The sequence below is a fragment of the Lipotes vexillifer genome, unplaced genomic scaffold, assembly GCF_000442215.2.
Source record: "Lipotes vexillifer unplaced genomic scaffold, Lipotes_vexillifer_v1.1 scaffold1701, whole genome shotgun sequence".
Classification (NCBI taxonomy): Eukaryota; Metazoa; Chordata; class Mammalia; order Artiodactyla; family Lipotidae; genus Lipotes; species Lipotes vexillifer.
This window is the reverse complement of record NW_006794217.1, coordinates 36,665-52,962: the sequence shown is the minus strand read 5'-3', so window position 1 is coordinate 52,962 and position 16,298 is coordinate 36,665. Positions and strand designations below refer to the sequence as shown.

General features: G+C 59.2%; 1 protein-coding gene across 1 annotated transcript in view; it reads right to left on the bottom strand.

The window, feature by feature from the left end:
• Positions 1-5,713, bottom strand: part of FAM20C (FAM20C golgi associated secretory pathway kinase) — a 39,725-nt gene extending 34,012 nt beyond the window's left edge. Inside the window, exons 1-2 of the mRNA XM_007467065.1 lie at positions 5,008-5,713; positions 3,077-3,252 (exon numbers count right to left, since the gene is read on the bottom strand). Of these exons, the coding sequence (XP_007467127.1) occupies positions 3,077-3,252; positions 5,008-5,612 (781 nt within the window). The 5' untranslated portion in view covers positions 5,613-5,713. The remainder of the gene's footprint in view (positions 1-3,076; positions 3,253-5,007) is intronic.
• Positions 5,714-16,298: the final 10,585 nt, after the last annotated feature.

Sequence of the window (16,298 nt, the reverse complement as noted above, 5' to 3'; positions counted from 1 at the left end):
TGCTGAACCCGGACTCCTCCCAAGGGGCCTCCGAGGGCTGCACCCCCCCAGGTTGCAGCAGGACCAGGGGCAGGGCCTCCAGCAGCAGACAGCTCTTGCTCTTGTCCAGGGACTCCGGTCTGCAAACCCACCCAGTGGCTCTGCTAAGCCAAGGGCCCAGTCAGAGGCTGCTGTCTCGGCAGCTGGGTGTCCAACAAAAATGACCAGCTGGATGTGGGGGCAGACACCCCCCGGGGAGGTGTGCATTCCCCGGGGACGCCTGCAGCCTGGCCGGGCCAGCCCCTCCCCTGCTCCCCGCCCAGCAGGAGCCTGGGCCTGGACACTTGCAGCCATGCTCCCGGAGGCTCCACTGGGCTCCAGGCGAGATGTCCTGCTTCCTCAGGAAGAGGGGCCTCCTCTCAAGTGTGAACTTGCTGGGAGCACCTCCAGGCACAAGGCCGCATACAGTGGGGCTGAGCGTCCGGTGGAGGCCTTCAGCAGGCTCCAGCTTGCCCAGTGCTGGCCGCCCCACGCAGAGGTAACGGGCGGGGACGCAGCCTAGCCTCTGCTCCCACCTCTTCCTCACCAACACCTCTCAACAGCCCTGTGAGGCAGGTTTCATGGGTCCACACCCATCTTCAAAATCTCTGGGGCAGAAGTGTTCAGGGGTTTTGAAAATTTCAGATGACAAGAGTTGCAGGTGGTGTATCCATCCCACAGATCCTGTAACCCTAAGTGGGTCGGGGGAGAACCCCGGAATTAAATGCACTCCATGGGAACATTCACTCCAAGTAAGAAAAACAAGGATTTATAAAGAGTCTCTCATTTTAGGCTTTGCCTCCATGTCCGTTCATGTTGGGTCGGGTTTTGCTGTCAAATGGGTTATGATTTCAGATTTGCAAGCTGGAGATTACAGGGTCGAGGATATGACCACGTCTGTGATCCACAGGAGACACGGGGAGGCCCACAGAAGTTAACCCATCTGCCCAGAGTCACGCTGACTCGTGACTGGGGGAGCCGGGACACACCAGGCCTGCTGTTCGCTGTGGGTGATGATACCCGGGGTCCCACCAAGTCAACCTTCCCGTGCTCGTCAGGCACCTGTGAATGCCAGCCTGGGCTCTGACCGGCCCACGGGCCCAAGGAACATGCTGGATTAGGACCACCTAGGCCAGGGTAGTCCAGCGGGTGAGATCAGCTCAAACAGCCCACAGGACACAGATGGGCAGGCACTCACCCCAGGTCACCCTGCCAGGCGCAGAGCAAGCCAGAACTCTGGGACGTCAGGCAGCCTAGGCACCACTGCCCAGGACAGTTGGACCAAAGTGGGTGGGGGTGCCCCAAGGCCAGGCCCCGGGGAGAACGGGGGAGGAGGGTGCTCAGGGCCGGCAAAGCTGCCTGTGAGCCCCCGAGGCCTGTCCTCGGCCTCCAGCGGCTCCCTAGGCTCCTGGGCTCTGCTCTCTGCACAGGGCAACGTCCAGTGAGAGCTGGGAGGCTGTCTGTCCCCTGAGGGGTATGGTGAGCCTGTCTGGCCGGTGGGATCCTTGCAGCCCTGCCTCTAACCAAGACCCTGCACAAAGCCCGAGTTAATACTGTACAAGCCTGGGTGCACTGTCCATCTTCTTGAAATAAGATGCAACGTGCCTGAGCCCACTTGACAGATGGGAGACTGGGGCGGACAGCAGCCTGCAAGCATGAATGCTGCACTTCCCTAAACCCCAATTTTAAAACGCTGTTGTCATTTTCCCAAAAGGCCCACGCTCCCTGCCGCCTTCCATCGTGGAAGCCTTCGCCCCATTCAAGACCTGGTCCTCCCAGGTGGAGGTCGCCGCCTCGCTAATCTCTCTCGACTTTATCTGTCCATCGGCATGTGCAGGTCAGGACGCAGCAGAAGCCTGTTGAGGCTGGATTCACCCCCAACTCCCACGGCCCGGAAAGGGGCCCTGAGATGCAGGAGGTGCTCAAGAGAATCCGCTGAACAGACGACAAACGGTCATCGCACTGAATGTTTCTCGAACAACCTCGTCTACTCAGGAGAGAAGGGGACACCCCGGCTGTGGCCTCTCCCATGCAGTCCTCTTCGTCCGTACAGATTGCCTTCCAGCACAGCAGGACGACTGGGTGGGGCTGGGGGCCGGGAGGCACTCAGATTCCTCCTGGGCAGCAAGAAGGAGGGGAGACCACCGTCGTGCCCCGGCGAGTTCTCTCTCAGGGTGCACAACCATATGCTAGGGAGAAGGGTGCTGCCAAACAGCTCAGCACCGGGTGGAGACACCCAACACAGCCTCTAAAGAGCTCTGGAAACCCAGGCGCCAGCCTCGCAGGCAACTCCCAGCTCCCTGGCATCAGCCCGAGTTAGCAGAGCCCCTTCAGCCTCAGGATGGCCCGGACACCAATAAGACAGTGCCTGAAACCCCCTGCCCCCAGCACGCATGCTCCTGGGGCCTCCCTCCACCCTTTGCGCCTCCTGGGACCGTTCCTCCCACCCAGGGCCTCTGCCCACCGGCTCTGCCCTTGGAGCTATTAGTGACTCATCGGGACCTTCACAAACAGTTGCCTACAGGCCTGAGAACAATGGCATCAAACCTCCACACTCAGAAACCACTGCCGACACACTTTCCTGAAATCAGTAACTGGATGCCCTGAAACTTCTGATTCAGCAGATCCCAAAGAACTCAGAGATGTCTCCTCCAAGCTACTCAGTGTATGGGGCTCTGCCCTGAATAGAGCTGAGCCCTTGTCACTCCCCGCCCACACGAATCCCAGGAGCACCTGGTGGGCTCTGAGGCAGAGCCTCCCCAAACAACCAGAAGAGGCTGAGCTCTCCAAGGCATCTCCCTGCAGCTGCCAGGGGTGCCTCTCCTTAACCCGCGGTGGGGACCCGTGGGGCACCCCCAGCAGCAGAACAACAGGACTGGGGGTGGCGTCTTGCCCTGCCAGGCTCATCCTGCAACAGCAGAAGGCAGCCTCCCGCTGCCCCCAAATACTGACAGCATCGAAGGCCTGCAGGCGCCTCCTGTGCGAAGGCTGCCAGTTTAACTCGCCCACGAGGTGATGCTCCAACAAGGAGAGCTGGCCGGGCAGGGAGGTCACCTACCAACACTGGTGATCTTCTGGGCGCCAAGGTCACGCAGCAGGGCCTCCACCGCTGGGTTGTGTCGAGAGTACAACTCATAGCGGTTGATGCCGATGTGGAATTTGAGCCAGTTGGGATAGGAGTCCACGGCCGTGTCCCCTGTGGGTAGGAATTCATCCTCAGGACCTTCGTGTGGCCTGCACAAATGAAGGTAACCCAGGTCAACAGGGAAAGAACAGAACAGCAAGGTCTCGAAATGGATGGGGGACTTGGCATCGATGCCAAGGTTTTCACTTTGGATCCAAACAAATATGGATTTATTCAGAGGTGCCTCTACTCAAACAGGACCCTGCGATGTCCGCACTTTTTCTGTGGCTGTTGTTCCACCAACTAATAACATATTTGAAGGCCTGTAATTCTCACTTACCCTTGGGAGACGCCACAGACAGCTCTAACTAAAGCAGACCAAACGCAGACCGTCAGCGCTAAGCCCCGCCGCGTCCGTCCCAGGGTCACTGAAGCAGCCTGACAAGCATGATGTCAGCCTGGGGTGCGGGGGGCTGCCGGTTTCCTGGGGGCAGATGAGCCCAGTCTGGAGGAAGCCTTCGCTGGGTGCTCTGCTTTGGGACAGCAATGATTCAAGAGGCTAAATTTGATTTTCAGGAAGCAGCCGTGGGTGGGGAGAGAGGAAAGTGGCACTCACTCCAGCCGAGGCCCAAATCGAGGACCTGCTGCCAACGTGGCCCATCCTTGCCTCTTGAGCCAAAGGGCCAGTCTGGGGGGAGGACAGGCCCTGTTTGCTGCTGGAGGGAAAAGCGGAACTTGTCTAAGCGCTGATTCACCTGCAAGTGAGGCCTTTTCAGCCCCAAGTTCTGCCCCACAATGGACACGATGGGTTACGAGAAGCTGCCCAAGGGCCCCATCACTGACCACTGGCTCTGGGCTCTGTCTCTCCTACAAAGAGGCCCAGGCCTAGCACACTGCTCTGCCTCTCAAATTTCTGAGTATTTCCGTGAACCTGGCCAGCAGACAAAGCTCAGAGGCCACTAAACACCTTGGTGTGTTTAGACAGAAAACACTGGGTCTGGTCCAACTGCAAAGGAGAAAGGATTTTATGAGATGTTTTGGAAACCTGGCCTTTCCCCTCTGTTGCCTGTGTAACCTCTGCAGGTACTTATTTATCCTGGCCTTGCTGCTGGTTAATATTTCACCACCCAGGGCGGCAGCATCTGCTTACTTTGATCTGTATAGCTGAGGAGGGCCTTGGGGGGAGGGGTTTAAAGCAGGACAGTTCAAAGAGATGCTCCTGGGGGATGCTACTCGCCTTTTAGGAAGCTGTCACCCCCTTGCAGCCTGGGCAGGGGGAGAACCCCTTGGTTATGCCTCATGGAGGCCAGCATGCCCCTCTGCTAATGTTTTCTCAGGGACTGGTTTACAAGGCTCATGAGGCCTCTCCAGACCTTCCTGACACGTCCACCAGAGCGGTGTTGCCAAAAGCACCGGCAGGCAGCGGCTTCCCAAGGAAGCACCTTCACTCACTGCCCGAGTCCCTTTGTGAGCCAGTGACCAGGGCCTCGCAGGCCAGCACTGCTTTCCTGTAAATGCAGAACTCACTCTTCCCGGCTCCTGCCTGCCATGTCTGCCTTCCAGGTCAGTGGCCACAGGAAACAGCTCCCAAAGCACCCAGCAGCCCTTCTCAGGGAGGCAGTCATTCTGGAGACAAAGGCAGTGCCCAAAGCCTGCACGCTGCCCGCCCCACAAAGCTCCCCTTCCTGGGGCCTCTGCCTTGGGGGTCCACGCCCTCTGCGAGTCTCTGACCCTGAGCCTCTTTACACAGCGCCTTGGATGTGCAAGGGCACTTTCTGGGGTGGATCTTCATTCTCAAGGGGCGCGTGGCTGCCTTGGGTGTCGGGCCTGCCAGCACCCACCTCAGCAGCCGCAGCCCCACTCACCAGTCTGGGTTCTCCGCTGCCGCCGCCTTGGGGTTGAACCTGATGTCACTGTTCACGTTGAAGAGGACATCGTCCTCCGTTAGCGGCGGAATGGCTACCTGGTACAGTGGGTGCTGGAACAGCCTGGCCAGGAGGGAGCCGTCCCCGCTCGGGCCGGGGGGCGGCACAGGTCCACGCGGACCGGGGTCTCTGAGCAGCGGCCGGTGACCGGGGTCTAAGGGTCGCAGGACGCCGGGATCCTGCCCCGGCAAGGCGCCCTCGACCGGTTCGGCAGCGGGTGGCAGTTTCTCAAGCGAGTGAGACGTGAGGTTGGAGGAAGGGTCGGAGCTGAAGTCCTGCAGGATGCGCAGTGTGTGCTTGTTGGGCCAGCCCGCGTCGCCGGCGGCGGAGGCTGCTGCCGGGGGCTCCCCCGGGCGTCCGCGCGCCTGGGCCCAGCCGGGTGCCGCCGCCTCGGCCGCGGGCTGCGCGCAGGAGCAGCCGGGTTCCCCCGAGGGCTGCGCTCCGCTCCGCTCCAGCTTGGGCAGCAGATCCAGCACGATGTGCAGCGCGCAGGCCACCAGGAACGCCATCAGGATGAGCACGCGGAACCTGCGCACCAAGATCATCTTCACGGCCCGGCGGGCGCGCGGGGCCTGGAACTCCGGCGCCCCCAGAGCGCGCTCCGCCCGTGCCCTTCTAGTCTTGGCTTGGCACGAACGCGGTGCCGCGGCGCGGATCAAGGTCCATCTGGCGTCGGCCAGCTACTCGTCCCGGGGCTGTCCCACGCGTAGGGCGCCCACCGCCAAAGCGCCCGCTCGCCGGGCCATTTCGGGGACGCTCCCTCTCGCCTCTCCGGAGCGGCCGCGCCCTCAGCCGGCCGGGCCCAGCGGCCCTCGTCCGCGAAGCTGGGGGCGCAGCTCGGGGAGGCCCTGCGCACGTAGCGGCCCGCTTGGGTCTCCGGGGCCGCGGCCGCGCTCATCAGGCGCGCAGGGGCCGGACACTTAGGCCCATCCCGGCCAAGGCGCGGCGGCCTGGGGTGGGGGGTGGAGGCGACCGCGCGGCGCAATCCGATCCGAGGCTCGGCGCAGTCTCTTGCGCTGCTCCGTGGGCCGCGCTAGGCGCCGGGCCGGCCGGGCGGAGAAGGGGCGGCTCCTTCGGGCAGGGCTCGGTTCTCTCACGCTGCGGCCCGCAGGCGGGGACCTGGAGGGGAATGAGGGCGCAGGGCCGCGGGGGCCGAGGAGGGGGCGGGAGAAGGGGGGTGGCCCACGGAGCGTCCGGCGAAGACCCCGGGCAGGTGCACCGGCCGTCCCTGGAGCGCAGCCCCCGCACAGCCGAGCCTCTCCGCGGGCGGTCAGATATCCGAGCGCCGCGGAGCCGCCCCCCGCGTCAGCGCCCGCAGATTGGCGGAGCCGCAGCCCCGCGAGCCCGGGCCTACGCTGCTCCCTCTGTTTTCTCCTCCCCTCGGCCGCGCCCCGCGATGCTCTGCAGCTCCCGGCCCGCTGAAGAGCGGGCGCTTTCTTCCCGCGGCTTGCCCAGAGAAGACAGAGAGGAAAGCAGACGGCGCTGATCCCGCGCTGCGGGTTCTGCCGAGAAGGGCTCCCCGGCCTGGCTGCCGCGCCCAGGACCTCGGCCCGCCCGTGGCAGGCCGCCGCCAGCTGCAGCCTCTCGGCTCCTCCCCGACAAGCCGAGGGCCAGAACCCAGGCCAAGTCCCTCCCCGGAGGCGCTGGGCGTCTGCGCCGCCGGATGAGCTCCCTCTGGGCGGCGACCTTATGCCCCACGCCCCCGCCTTGGGCGGCTGCCGCGCCCCAGGCTGCCGGCGAAGGGGAGGAGGAGGGGGCGTTGGGGTCGCCACCGCGGGAGACGATGAGAGGAGCGGAGTGTTGGCCCAAACCCGGAGGGGAGGCCCGCACCGGGGCGAGGCTCCTGCACGCTGGGGCCCCATCCCACCTCGAGGGGACCACGCCTGCGCCTTAACGATGGCGGCGCCGGTGCCCCAGTTAGAATTCGCTTGGCACAGAGAGGTGCCCGGTGTGTGCGGGAGGCGGCACCTCCCTCGCTTTGGGCGGGACTTTGTGTGTGTGTGTGTGTGTGTGTGTGTGTGTGTGTGTGTGTATCAATTGGCCTCGCCAGATGCGCAAAATTGGCCACCTACAGCCAGGGGCGTGGTACTTCTGTGCCCACACAGCTTCTGGACCCCCAGCCCGCAATAGGGATTTTTTTTTAAAATTAATTAATTTTATTTATTTAGTTTCGACTGCGTTAGGTCTTTGTTGCTGCGCGCGGGCTTTCTCCAGTTACGGAGAGCGGGGGCTACTCTTTGTTGCGGTGCGCGGGCTTCTCATTGCGGTGGTTTCTCTTGTTGCCGAGTTCGGGCTCTAGGCGCACGTGCTTCAGGAGTTGTGGCGCACGGGCTTAGTTACTCCGTGGCCCGTGAGGTCTTCCCGGACCAGGGCTGGAACCCGTGTCCCCTGCATTGGCAGGCGGATTCTTAACCACTGCGCCAGCAGGGAAGCCCCCGAGTAGGGAATACTAATGTGCATTTCGGCCTAAAGCCATAGTTGGGAAGGTAAGTGAACCTGGCCAAAGGAGACGTCACAAACACACCTACCACCAGGCTCACTGCCCCCTGCCCTTCAGGGGCTGAAGTTTCCAAGGACGAAGGCTCTCGGGCAGGACTGAGGGGAGGCCAGTCTCTGGTGGGAGCCCTGGGGTGGGAGCCCTGGTCTCCCGCTGACTCACTGTACTGCCCTCCCAGGGCTGCAGTTTTCTCTTGCATGGATTCAGAGTCCATTTTCCCTGAGACTCACCATTGAATCTCAGTGCCTGGCCCAGTGCCTGACATTCAAAAGGCGCCCATTAGATACTTGGGGTGAAGGAGGGGAGTCCCAGCCCAGCAAGTCAGTGAAATAGATGTTTCTGAGGCCATCTGAAGTAAGTCAAGGGCTGGGCCCTCCTGGAACTGGATCTGGAGGATGTGTTGGGGCCAGGGCTGCGGGTGGGTGGGGACCAGAGGGTGAAGGTGGGCTTGACTGGAAATGGAGCATTTGGGGCATTTTCATCCCCTGGAGATGGAGCTCCTCCCTCCCTCCCTCTCACACTGACAGCACCATTTGTGTGCAGAAGAGGTAACTTTGGACAAGGGTTACTCAGAGAGGCCAAGGAGATGCTGTGCAAACTGAGATGGAGGTTGAGAAGCACCAACCCCCATCTGGGGGAGGGGGAACCCGGCAGGAAGGAGCTTAGGTCTGTGGTCACCACGGCGTCTGCCTCGGCCTGGGGGTTCTATAGGCTCCAGCGCCCCACCCACCCAACCCAGGCCTCCCATGTTCAGTGTCCGTGGGGTGGGCGGATCCCATGGACCGTGGACATTAAGAGTGGGGGCCTCACTGGGGCCCCCTGTGCACTTAGCTTACCTCTCCCCCCACCCCCATCATTCTCTTGGGACATATATTATTTGGACCCCACCCCTGGATGGCTCCCATGCACAGTTCTTGCTTTATCTCATCTATCACCTTGGAAAATCATTGTCTCACTAGTCTCACCCCACTTCCTCTCATCCCGCCACTCTAATTATTTTCCCAGCAACGCCATCACCGTGTGAAGATACTGTACCGTCTTCTGTTCTCATTTATGGTTCGTATCCCCTAAAATGCACATGCTCCACTAAGATCAGTGCCTTGCTCACACCCGTGCCCTGGGCAGATGTAGGGCGTGTGTCAAAGAAGGGACCACAAGCCACCATCCAACTTGGGGTCAGGTGTCAACAGGCGAAGGTGACGTGAAAAAAGCCTTTGAAAACAGAGCGCTCACCACAGGAGGTCAGAGTATGGAAAACTCTTGGCCGGGTCTTTCTGCCTGGTTCCTTATATTTTGCTCTGAGAAGTAATTTGATTTGGCTTAATGGACTCATCCAAGGAAATATACACATACACACACAGACGTGCACAGACGCACACATACACATGCACACACAGAGAGGCACAGCCACAGACAAATACACACACACACTCAGAGACATACACACAGGTACACACACATGCACGCAAATGCACAGGGTCCGAGGCTCCCTTAGGTCTCTGCTGTACTGTCCCTGGGCAGAGGCCAGGACAGGTGGGGTTACTCCCAGAAGGGCACCAGGAGGTTAGATGCGGCCTCATCCAAGGCTGAGGAGTAATAGCAATGGGAGCTTTTTCCTCCCAAAGGCTGGCGCTCCAATAAACCAGTGTTAAATATGTCAGGTGGTGCCAGGAATTACGTAGAAAAATAAAGTTGGTACCACAGAGAGGGAATAATGCATGTTCTGGGTGAGGGGACTGCTATGTACACGGGGACGGCCCCTGAGAAAAGGACATTTGACGAGAAACCTGCATGGGAGGGAATAAGCAACTTGGAGGTCTGTGGGGCTGGAGTCCTTGGCAGGACCGGCCCTGGTCCTGAGTGGGGTCACCTGGATGCTGAGCCTTGTGTTTGTTGAGGGTCCTGGACAGGAGCCACTTTCTCCACTGTGTGACCTCACCTGGGCTTATCCAAGGAAATCCGATGTGAGGCCCCGGCTCGAGGCTCAGCAGCTGCCCTGCAAGTACAGGAGGAGGATACTGGGGCTGCAGGGGTGGGTGCACCTCACAGGAGGTGCTGGGACTGGGCCAGAGGACAAATGGGGGTTCCCAGTGAGGAGTGTTCCAGGCAGAGATAGGTGAGGTCTCTGGGGACAGACAGGGGACACGCCACCTGCCTCTTCCCCGTTTAGGGCCCCTGGTTCTCCCACGTGCCAGGGGCTCCTTCCACCCACAATCTCCCCAGGGTGTGGGGAGCCACCAGTGGGCCTGGCTCAGGGGGCTCTGTTAGTCTTTTCAAGCAGAAAGGGCTGCCGGTGGCGACGAGACGGGAGAACAGGGCAGTGGCTGCCTTGGCGCAGAAGGGCAGAAGTGCGCACACTCGCTTGTGGGTGTCATGGGAGGGGTGCGGGACCACACTGGAGCCTAATCCAGTGGCACCTGTGAAATGGCACCTGGAAACCTGGGACAGGCCGGGAAGAGACTTGCGCCATGAAGTTCGAGCGTGCGTTGGGGCGGGAGGGGGATGACCGTCCCAGGACCTGTGGGCCGGCAGCTGCAGGGTGACAGTTGTCCTGCAGGGCTGGGGAACATTCCAGGAGGGCCCAGGACCCTCCTTCCTGAGTTGGGGGTGGTAGAAAGGGGAGCAGCATAGTCTGCAAACTGCCATGCCTCCTCCTTCTGGGACACCAAGCCTGCCTTCCCCACTGCAGCCCCTCTGTACCTGGCCGGCCCGTGTCCAGCCTGGAGTGGAGGAAGGAGACCTGGAGGGACCCGCCGACCAGCTCAGGTCCCAGTCACATCCCTGTGTTTTCCTAAGGATGACTCATCCCAGACCCACCAGGGAGGCTCCGGGGCTGTTTACCACAGGCCAGACCTGGCCGCAGGCTATTCTGGGAGCTGGGGGTTGGGCTAGCTGGGCTGGTGGAGGAGGTTTGTCTCTGGGCAGTGGGCGGGGTGGGGGGGTGGGGGGGTGCGGGCATCCACGTGTGCTCAGGTGTCACGGGGTTTGGGGTTTTAACCCTTGTCAGGGGGAACTAGAAAACATGGAAAGATTCTTGCCCTCCCCTGCCTGCCTGGGACTTGGGGCCGTTGGGGTAATGGGCCTGGAGAGAGGGATTTACACTGACCACTAGCAGGCGGGACGCCTTCGTAGGAGAGAGGGACAATAAGACCAGTGTTATCTGTGCTGGGCTTGGGTGGGGGGACTCTGAGGGGCGGCCGCAGTGGGGTTAGCATCCTGTGGACGAACCCGGCCCCACTGGCCCTGCCAGCCAGCCCACTGAGTGCCCCCTGCTGGGGCTCTGGCCCATTCATTCTCCTGTCCTGTCCTCAAAGCCACAGCCTGAGGGGTCTTTGGAAAATAGAGCCCCTTTGTTCTAATTAAAAATGACAGATCAAGAAGCCAAAAAAAATTAGCAAATTAAACCATAAAAAAGCTTGACTTTATTTTGCACATTTTGTATCACTCAAATACATAATATATTATTTTCTATCATATATGGAATAGCCACCAAAAACTGACCATCTACTGACTATAAGGACAATTGTCAAGAAATTCCAAAGGAAGAAAATCTACAGTCTGCTCACTGAGTGTGTGTGTGTGTGTGTGTGTGCGTGTGTGTGTGAGTGTGTGTGTGTGCACACAGACACATGTACATATGGACACACAAGCATATATAACCTACAGTGGGTTCATGGGGTATGTGCGTACATATACCATATACTTACATACAGATACTTAGGCATACACCATCTGCAGTCTGTTCACTGAGCACAGTGCAGTTTAATTAAAAAAAAAGAGCTAAGCTTTAAAAATATTTCTACCTGGAAATTAATACCACAAATAAAAGCACTGCTATATATAATTTGGGGGTTATGAAGGAAACCAAAAGGCAAATTAGACCATTTAAAAATGAACACAGGGCTTCCCTGGTGGCACAGTGGTTGAGAGTCTGCCTGCCGATGCAGGGGACGCGGGTTTGTGCTCCGGTCTGGGAAGATCCCATGTGCTGCGGAGCGGCTGGGCCCGTGAGCCATGGCCGCTGAGCCTGCACGTCCGGAGCCTGTGCTCCGCAACGGGAGAGGCCACAACAGTGAGAGAGGCCCGTGTACCGCCAAAAAAAAAAAAAAAGAACACAAATGAGAACGGCATCTATTAAAACCTGTAGGATGCCACCAAAGGGGTACTCAGAGGAAACTTGGAGTGATAACCGCATTTGTTAAAAAATGATAATGACTAAAAATAAGTGAACTAAGCTTTCAGTCAGAGAAACTAGGAAAAGAACAGCGAAATGAGCCCCAATAAAGAAGGAATGGATTCCTACAGAACAAATCAAAAACAAATGCCATAGAAAACAGACAATGGTAGAGATGGCCAATAAAACAAGACATTTCTTTGAAAAGACCAGTGGAAGAGTCAAAATGCTGTGAAATCTGATGGAGAGAAAAGAGAAGAAAAAGAGGCCTCTAAGCTAAGGGGCTGTGTGGCTAGAGGAGTGAGTTCTGGTCCTGCAAATCTCTGGCCTCAGGAAAAGCAGGGCACAAGGCGGAGTGGTAAGGATCTGGTGGTGTAAGATCTCCCGTGCCCGGGGAGCATGGTGGGGCGGGGCGGGGGAGCTCCACGAGGGCCCTGTAGGGTGGGGGGTCTGGCAGATTGAGAAGAAGGGGACAGTTACTGGGCAGAGCGTCCAGAGCACCTGGGGCAGAAATGGACCTCCTGAGGGCGTCTGCAGCACCCATCTCCCAGAAGCTCTGGTGCAGGTTTTGGGGGTCTGGGTGCTGGCTGGGCACTGTTTGCTGTATTGGCCCAGCTGTGGTGTCCAGCTGGCACCATAGTGCACTCTGTCCTATGAACACACAGATATTACAACGCAGGCGCCTTCAGATCCAAACGGAAAGGCATGCAGGAGTATTTCGGGTGCTGCTTTGGGACCACCTGAATCATCCAGGGCCATGGCCCCCAGGATGGGAGGGTCTGGGCAGGATGAGGACACAGTAATTAGAGACGTTATTAATTTAGTTGTCTCTTTCCTTTCAATAATTGAGGGATAATAGATGTCCACTGCTAACCTGAATAGCAAAAGCCAAAACTGATAAGACTTACTAAATATTTTGGTCTCCAAGTTACCAGTGACACCATTTTGTCTTTTCTGGGGTGTAGGGGAATAATTTTAGAAGGAGGCATTTTGTAAAATTAATAGGCATTCACCAAACATTATTTTATGCATGAATGTAATTTACAGGTTTAATGATTAGAGATGAAAATGCAGATATCAGACAAATAAGATTTGATATTTAAAGGCAAATGCAAGATTCAAGTGAGAGAATAAATTACAGCAAAAATTCTTATTCAGAGCTACCAAATTTCTGTATCTGGAGCAAAAACCTCATGCTGACAAGCCGCGTGGTGGGATGTCAGGTTCTCTCTGGGGGAACAACCTGCTGTGGGGTCCATTGACCGTGCCCCAGCTTCAGGTCCACCCTGGTGGCCCCATCCAACAGCCCTGTTGCCACAGTGATGGCTTCCAGTAATCAGCCCTTTCTGAGAACTCCATCTCCTCTGCCAACCCATGAAGATTCCACGTCCCCTCTGGGGGGGGGGGGGGGGGGGCAAGCTCCAGGCTCTTTACGTTGTTCTTTACGTTGGAAAGTATGCTTTGAGGCGGTTATTCAGGATTTTATAGGCCATTGCTTGCCTGAGCGCCAGGCTGGCTTCTGGCTTTGCGGGAGAGTGATGTCATGTTTTACGAGTGGCAGATGGCTTTTATCACACCTCTGCATCATCGCCTTGGTGACAGGGCTGTGCGCTGCCCTGGGACGGGGTACCGCATGGCTGCACGCCGGCCGGCTCTGCAGATCGGGCCTTGAGCAGGGGGCCCTGGACGAGGCCTGACCGAGCGCGTTCCTCTCTGCAGCTTCCCGGCAGCAAGGACAGCACCTGTGCCCCCTGCCCCACCCCCTCAGGGATGGCGTCCACTCCAGGGCCCACGCAGGCCTCTGGCCTCCTTTAACCCCGCTTTGCTCTGCAGTCGCCTCTGCACAAACCTCCTCGGCCAAACCCCGTCCTCTGTGTCAGAAGCAACAACAGCCAGTCGTCTTCTTCACTGGCGCCCCCGGCCCAGGCCCTCATCTGGGGGAAAGGCCAAAGTCTCAGCCCCTCTGCTCGTGCCCAGCGGGCGCGCGGGCGACGGACGCCTGCCTCCCGGGGGCTCCCGGAAGCTTGACCTGCCCCAGCCTCCCAAGCGCTGCAGCAGAATCTGGAAAGAAGGACTGAGTTCCCTCCAGGGAAATCACTGCGTTTGATCCAAAGAGGCAACAGCTTCAACTTCCCCTCAAAGCTTTGGCTCGTCTCCACCCGCGCCAGAGATTAAAGGAAAACTTGGGCCCACCAGAGGGGGCCCAGCACCCAGGACCCCAGCTGGGCCTCCAGAGTGAGGAGTCAGAGGAAGGCTCAGAGCATCGGCCAGGGCAGGTGAGGCAGGGCAGAGCCCCGGGTAAAGAATGGTCCAAAGCCAGGGGCAGAGGGACTGAGGCGGCAGAGATGTGGGTAGGGGGTCCAGAACCTGCTCTAAAGGATCCCCACAGCCCAAGCCCATGTCTCCAGCTCACGGGAGGGAGAGGAGAAGCGGGCGTCGAGCTGGCGCACTTCTCTCGGGCTCTGTGATCTGAGTCGGCACAGCAGGGACCCTGCCTCCTAGGACACACTCCCCTCCCCACCCCAGCCCGTCCCTCTGGGCAGAGCTCACTACAGGCTGCTGCGGTCAGACAGGATCTGACCGCGGTCCATGCTGGTGCCATGCAGGTGGTCTTTATTTTCTCAGAGGGGCCAGGGAGGGGCCCCTGAGAGGCTGTGGGGATGCTGAGTTCTCTTTAGAAAGCCCCCCCCCCCGCCCCGCCACTGGCCCTAGGCCTCAGGGGACTTGGAGGGGATGCGGCCCCTCCCTGGGACTCAGCCTCTGCAATGGTCTGTGCTCCCCCATCACGTCTGACCCTCAGCCTGGCCTCTCACTTCAGAAGGCAGGTGTGGGGGAGATCTGAACAATGTTTCCAGACGCCTCAGCAGTTTGGACTAAAAACAGGGTTAATGAGAAGTGTGGAAGCAGGCGCCGAAGGCGGGACGAACACTCGCGCCCACAGTGATGCGAAGCGACGGTAACTTCCCAGAAATCCCACCCTGCAGTCCTGGAGCCTTCGGCCCCAGTGCTGACATCCCCTACCCAATCCACATCCTTCACTCTGCAGAATGGTCGGGGCAGCCCCCAGGACTGGGGTTGCCCGAGCAGCCTCCCAAGGCCCCGCATTGCCTACAGTGGGGTGTGGCCTCCCCGGAACACAGGAATCTGGAATTGCTCCCCCGGACTCCAGGCACAAGGCCAGCACTACCAGGCAGCAGGGGGCCAGGTGTGACGGGGGGACGTTGCTCAATCCCGAGTTCCCCGGGGAAGTGACCTCCTGGACAGTCACTAGGCTGCCCAAGGGCTGACGCTTCCCTTGGAGGCCTGGGGGCCTGGAGCCACGCCCGCTGTGAACCCAACCCAGTGTCTTAGGACCAAGAACAAAGTGACCATCTGGGGTGTGGCTAATGTTATTTTAAATACCTATGGAACCAGCTGATCTAAAAACAAAACCGTTTTCTGAAAGCACTGAGCTCAGAGCAGCAGAGTTTTCCTTCCCCTCCCACCAGGGCGCCCGGCTCCGCCTCCCTCATGGTCTCTGCCAGGGGCGGGAGGGGTGGGGTGGGCTGGGGGCCTGTGTCCACCTCCCTTCAGCTCCCTCCGTCCACACAGGTCTCAGGGTGGTCAGGCGACTTTATCAGAAACACCACAGCCGGGGCGGCTTAAGTAACATCTATTTCTCAGTCAGGAGGCTGGACGTCGAGATCAAGGCGCCGGCATATTTGGCATCTGGTGATGCCTCACTTTCTGGTCACTAGCCGGCTGCCTTCTCACTGTATCCTTGCTCCACCCCCGGGACCTCATCACCCCCCAAAGGCCCACCTCCTGCAATAGTCACGTTGGGCATCAGGTTTCAATACATGAATTTTGGCAGGGACCCAAATGTTCAGTCTACAGCAGAAGTGGTGCAGGACCTGCCTGGGTCTCATCTCATCCCAGAGTCCAAATCCACTGGCAAAACAGAAGGGGAACTGAGCCCTGCCTGGACCAGCCACCCGCCGGTCCGCCCTACCTGTGAACAGCAGAACAGTGTGGGAGGTGCCTGGAACAAAAAGGAGCGCCCCGTGGACAGCACGGGGCTTGGGAAGAGCTGGGAGGGGAGGCTGGAGGGGAGGGGACAGCCAGAAAGGTCCTCTCCCAGCAGAGAGACCCTGAGAGACACTGGAGGACCCCTGCCAGCCCAGCTCTTGGCCCAGCCCCTGTCCACCTGAGGCCCGACCTCCACCCTCTGCCCCAACCCTGCATGCCCGGCCTGGCCCAAGGAGAGCGTGGCCACTGCACTCACGCTCACACCATCTGCAACCCCCTGGCCATTTCTTCATCCACGTGGGGGCCGTCCAGCTGGCCTCCAGGCCTCGGTGCTCAAAGCAGTGTCTGCTGCAGCCATGATGCAGCGGCTCCTGGGCGAGTTATTCCCAGTGACTGGGATCCATCACCTCTCTTCTGCCAGGAGGACCTGGAGAACCAAGGATGCTTGGCTTCCTAGCCTCGTCGGGCTCTGCCCCAGCCCTCCATGCAAGCCCAACACAGGAAGTCGGGGTGTCTGGAGCAGAAGAGGGCGCAGTCTGTGACACAGAACAT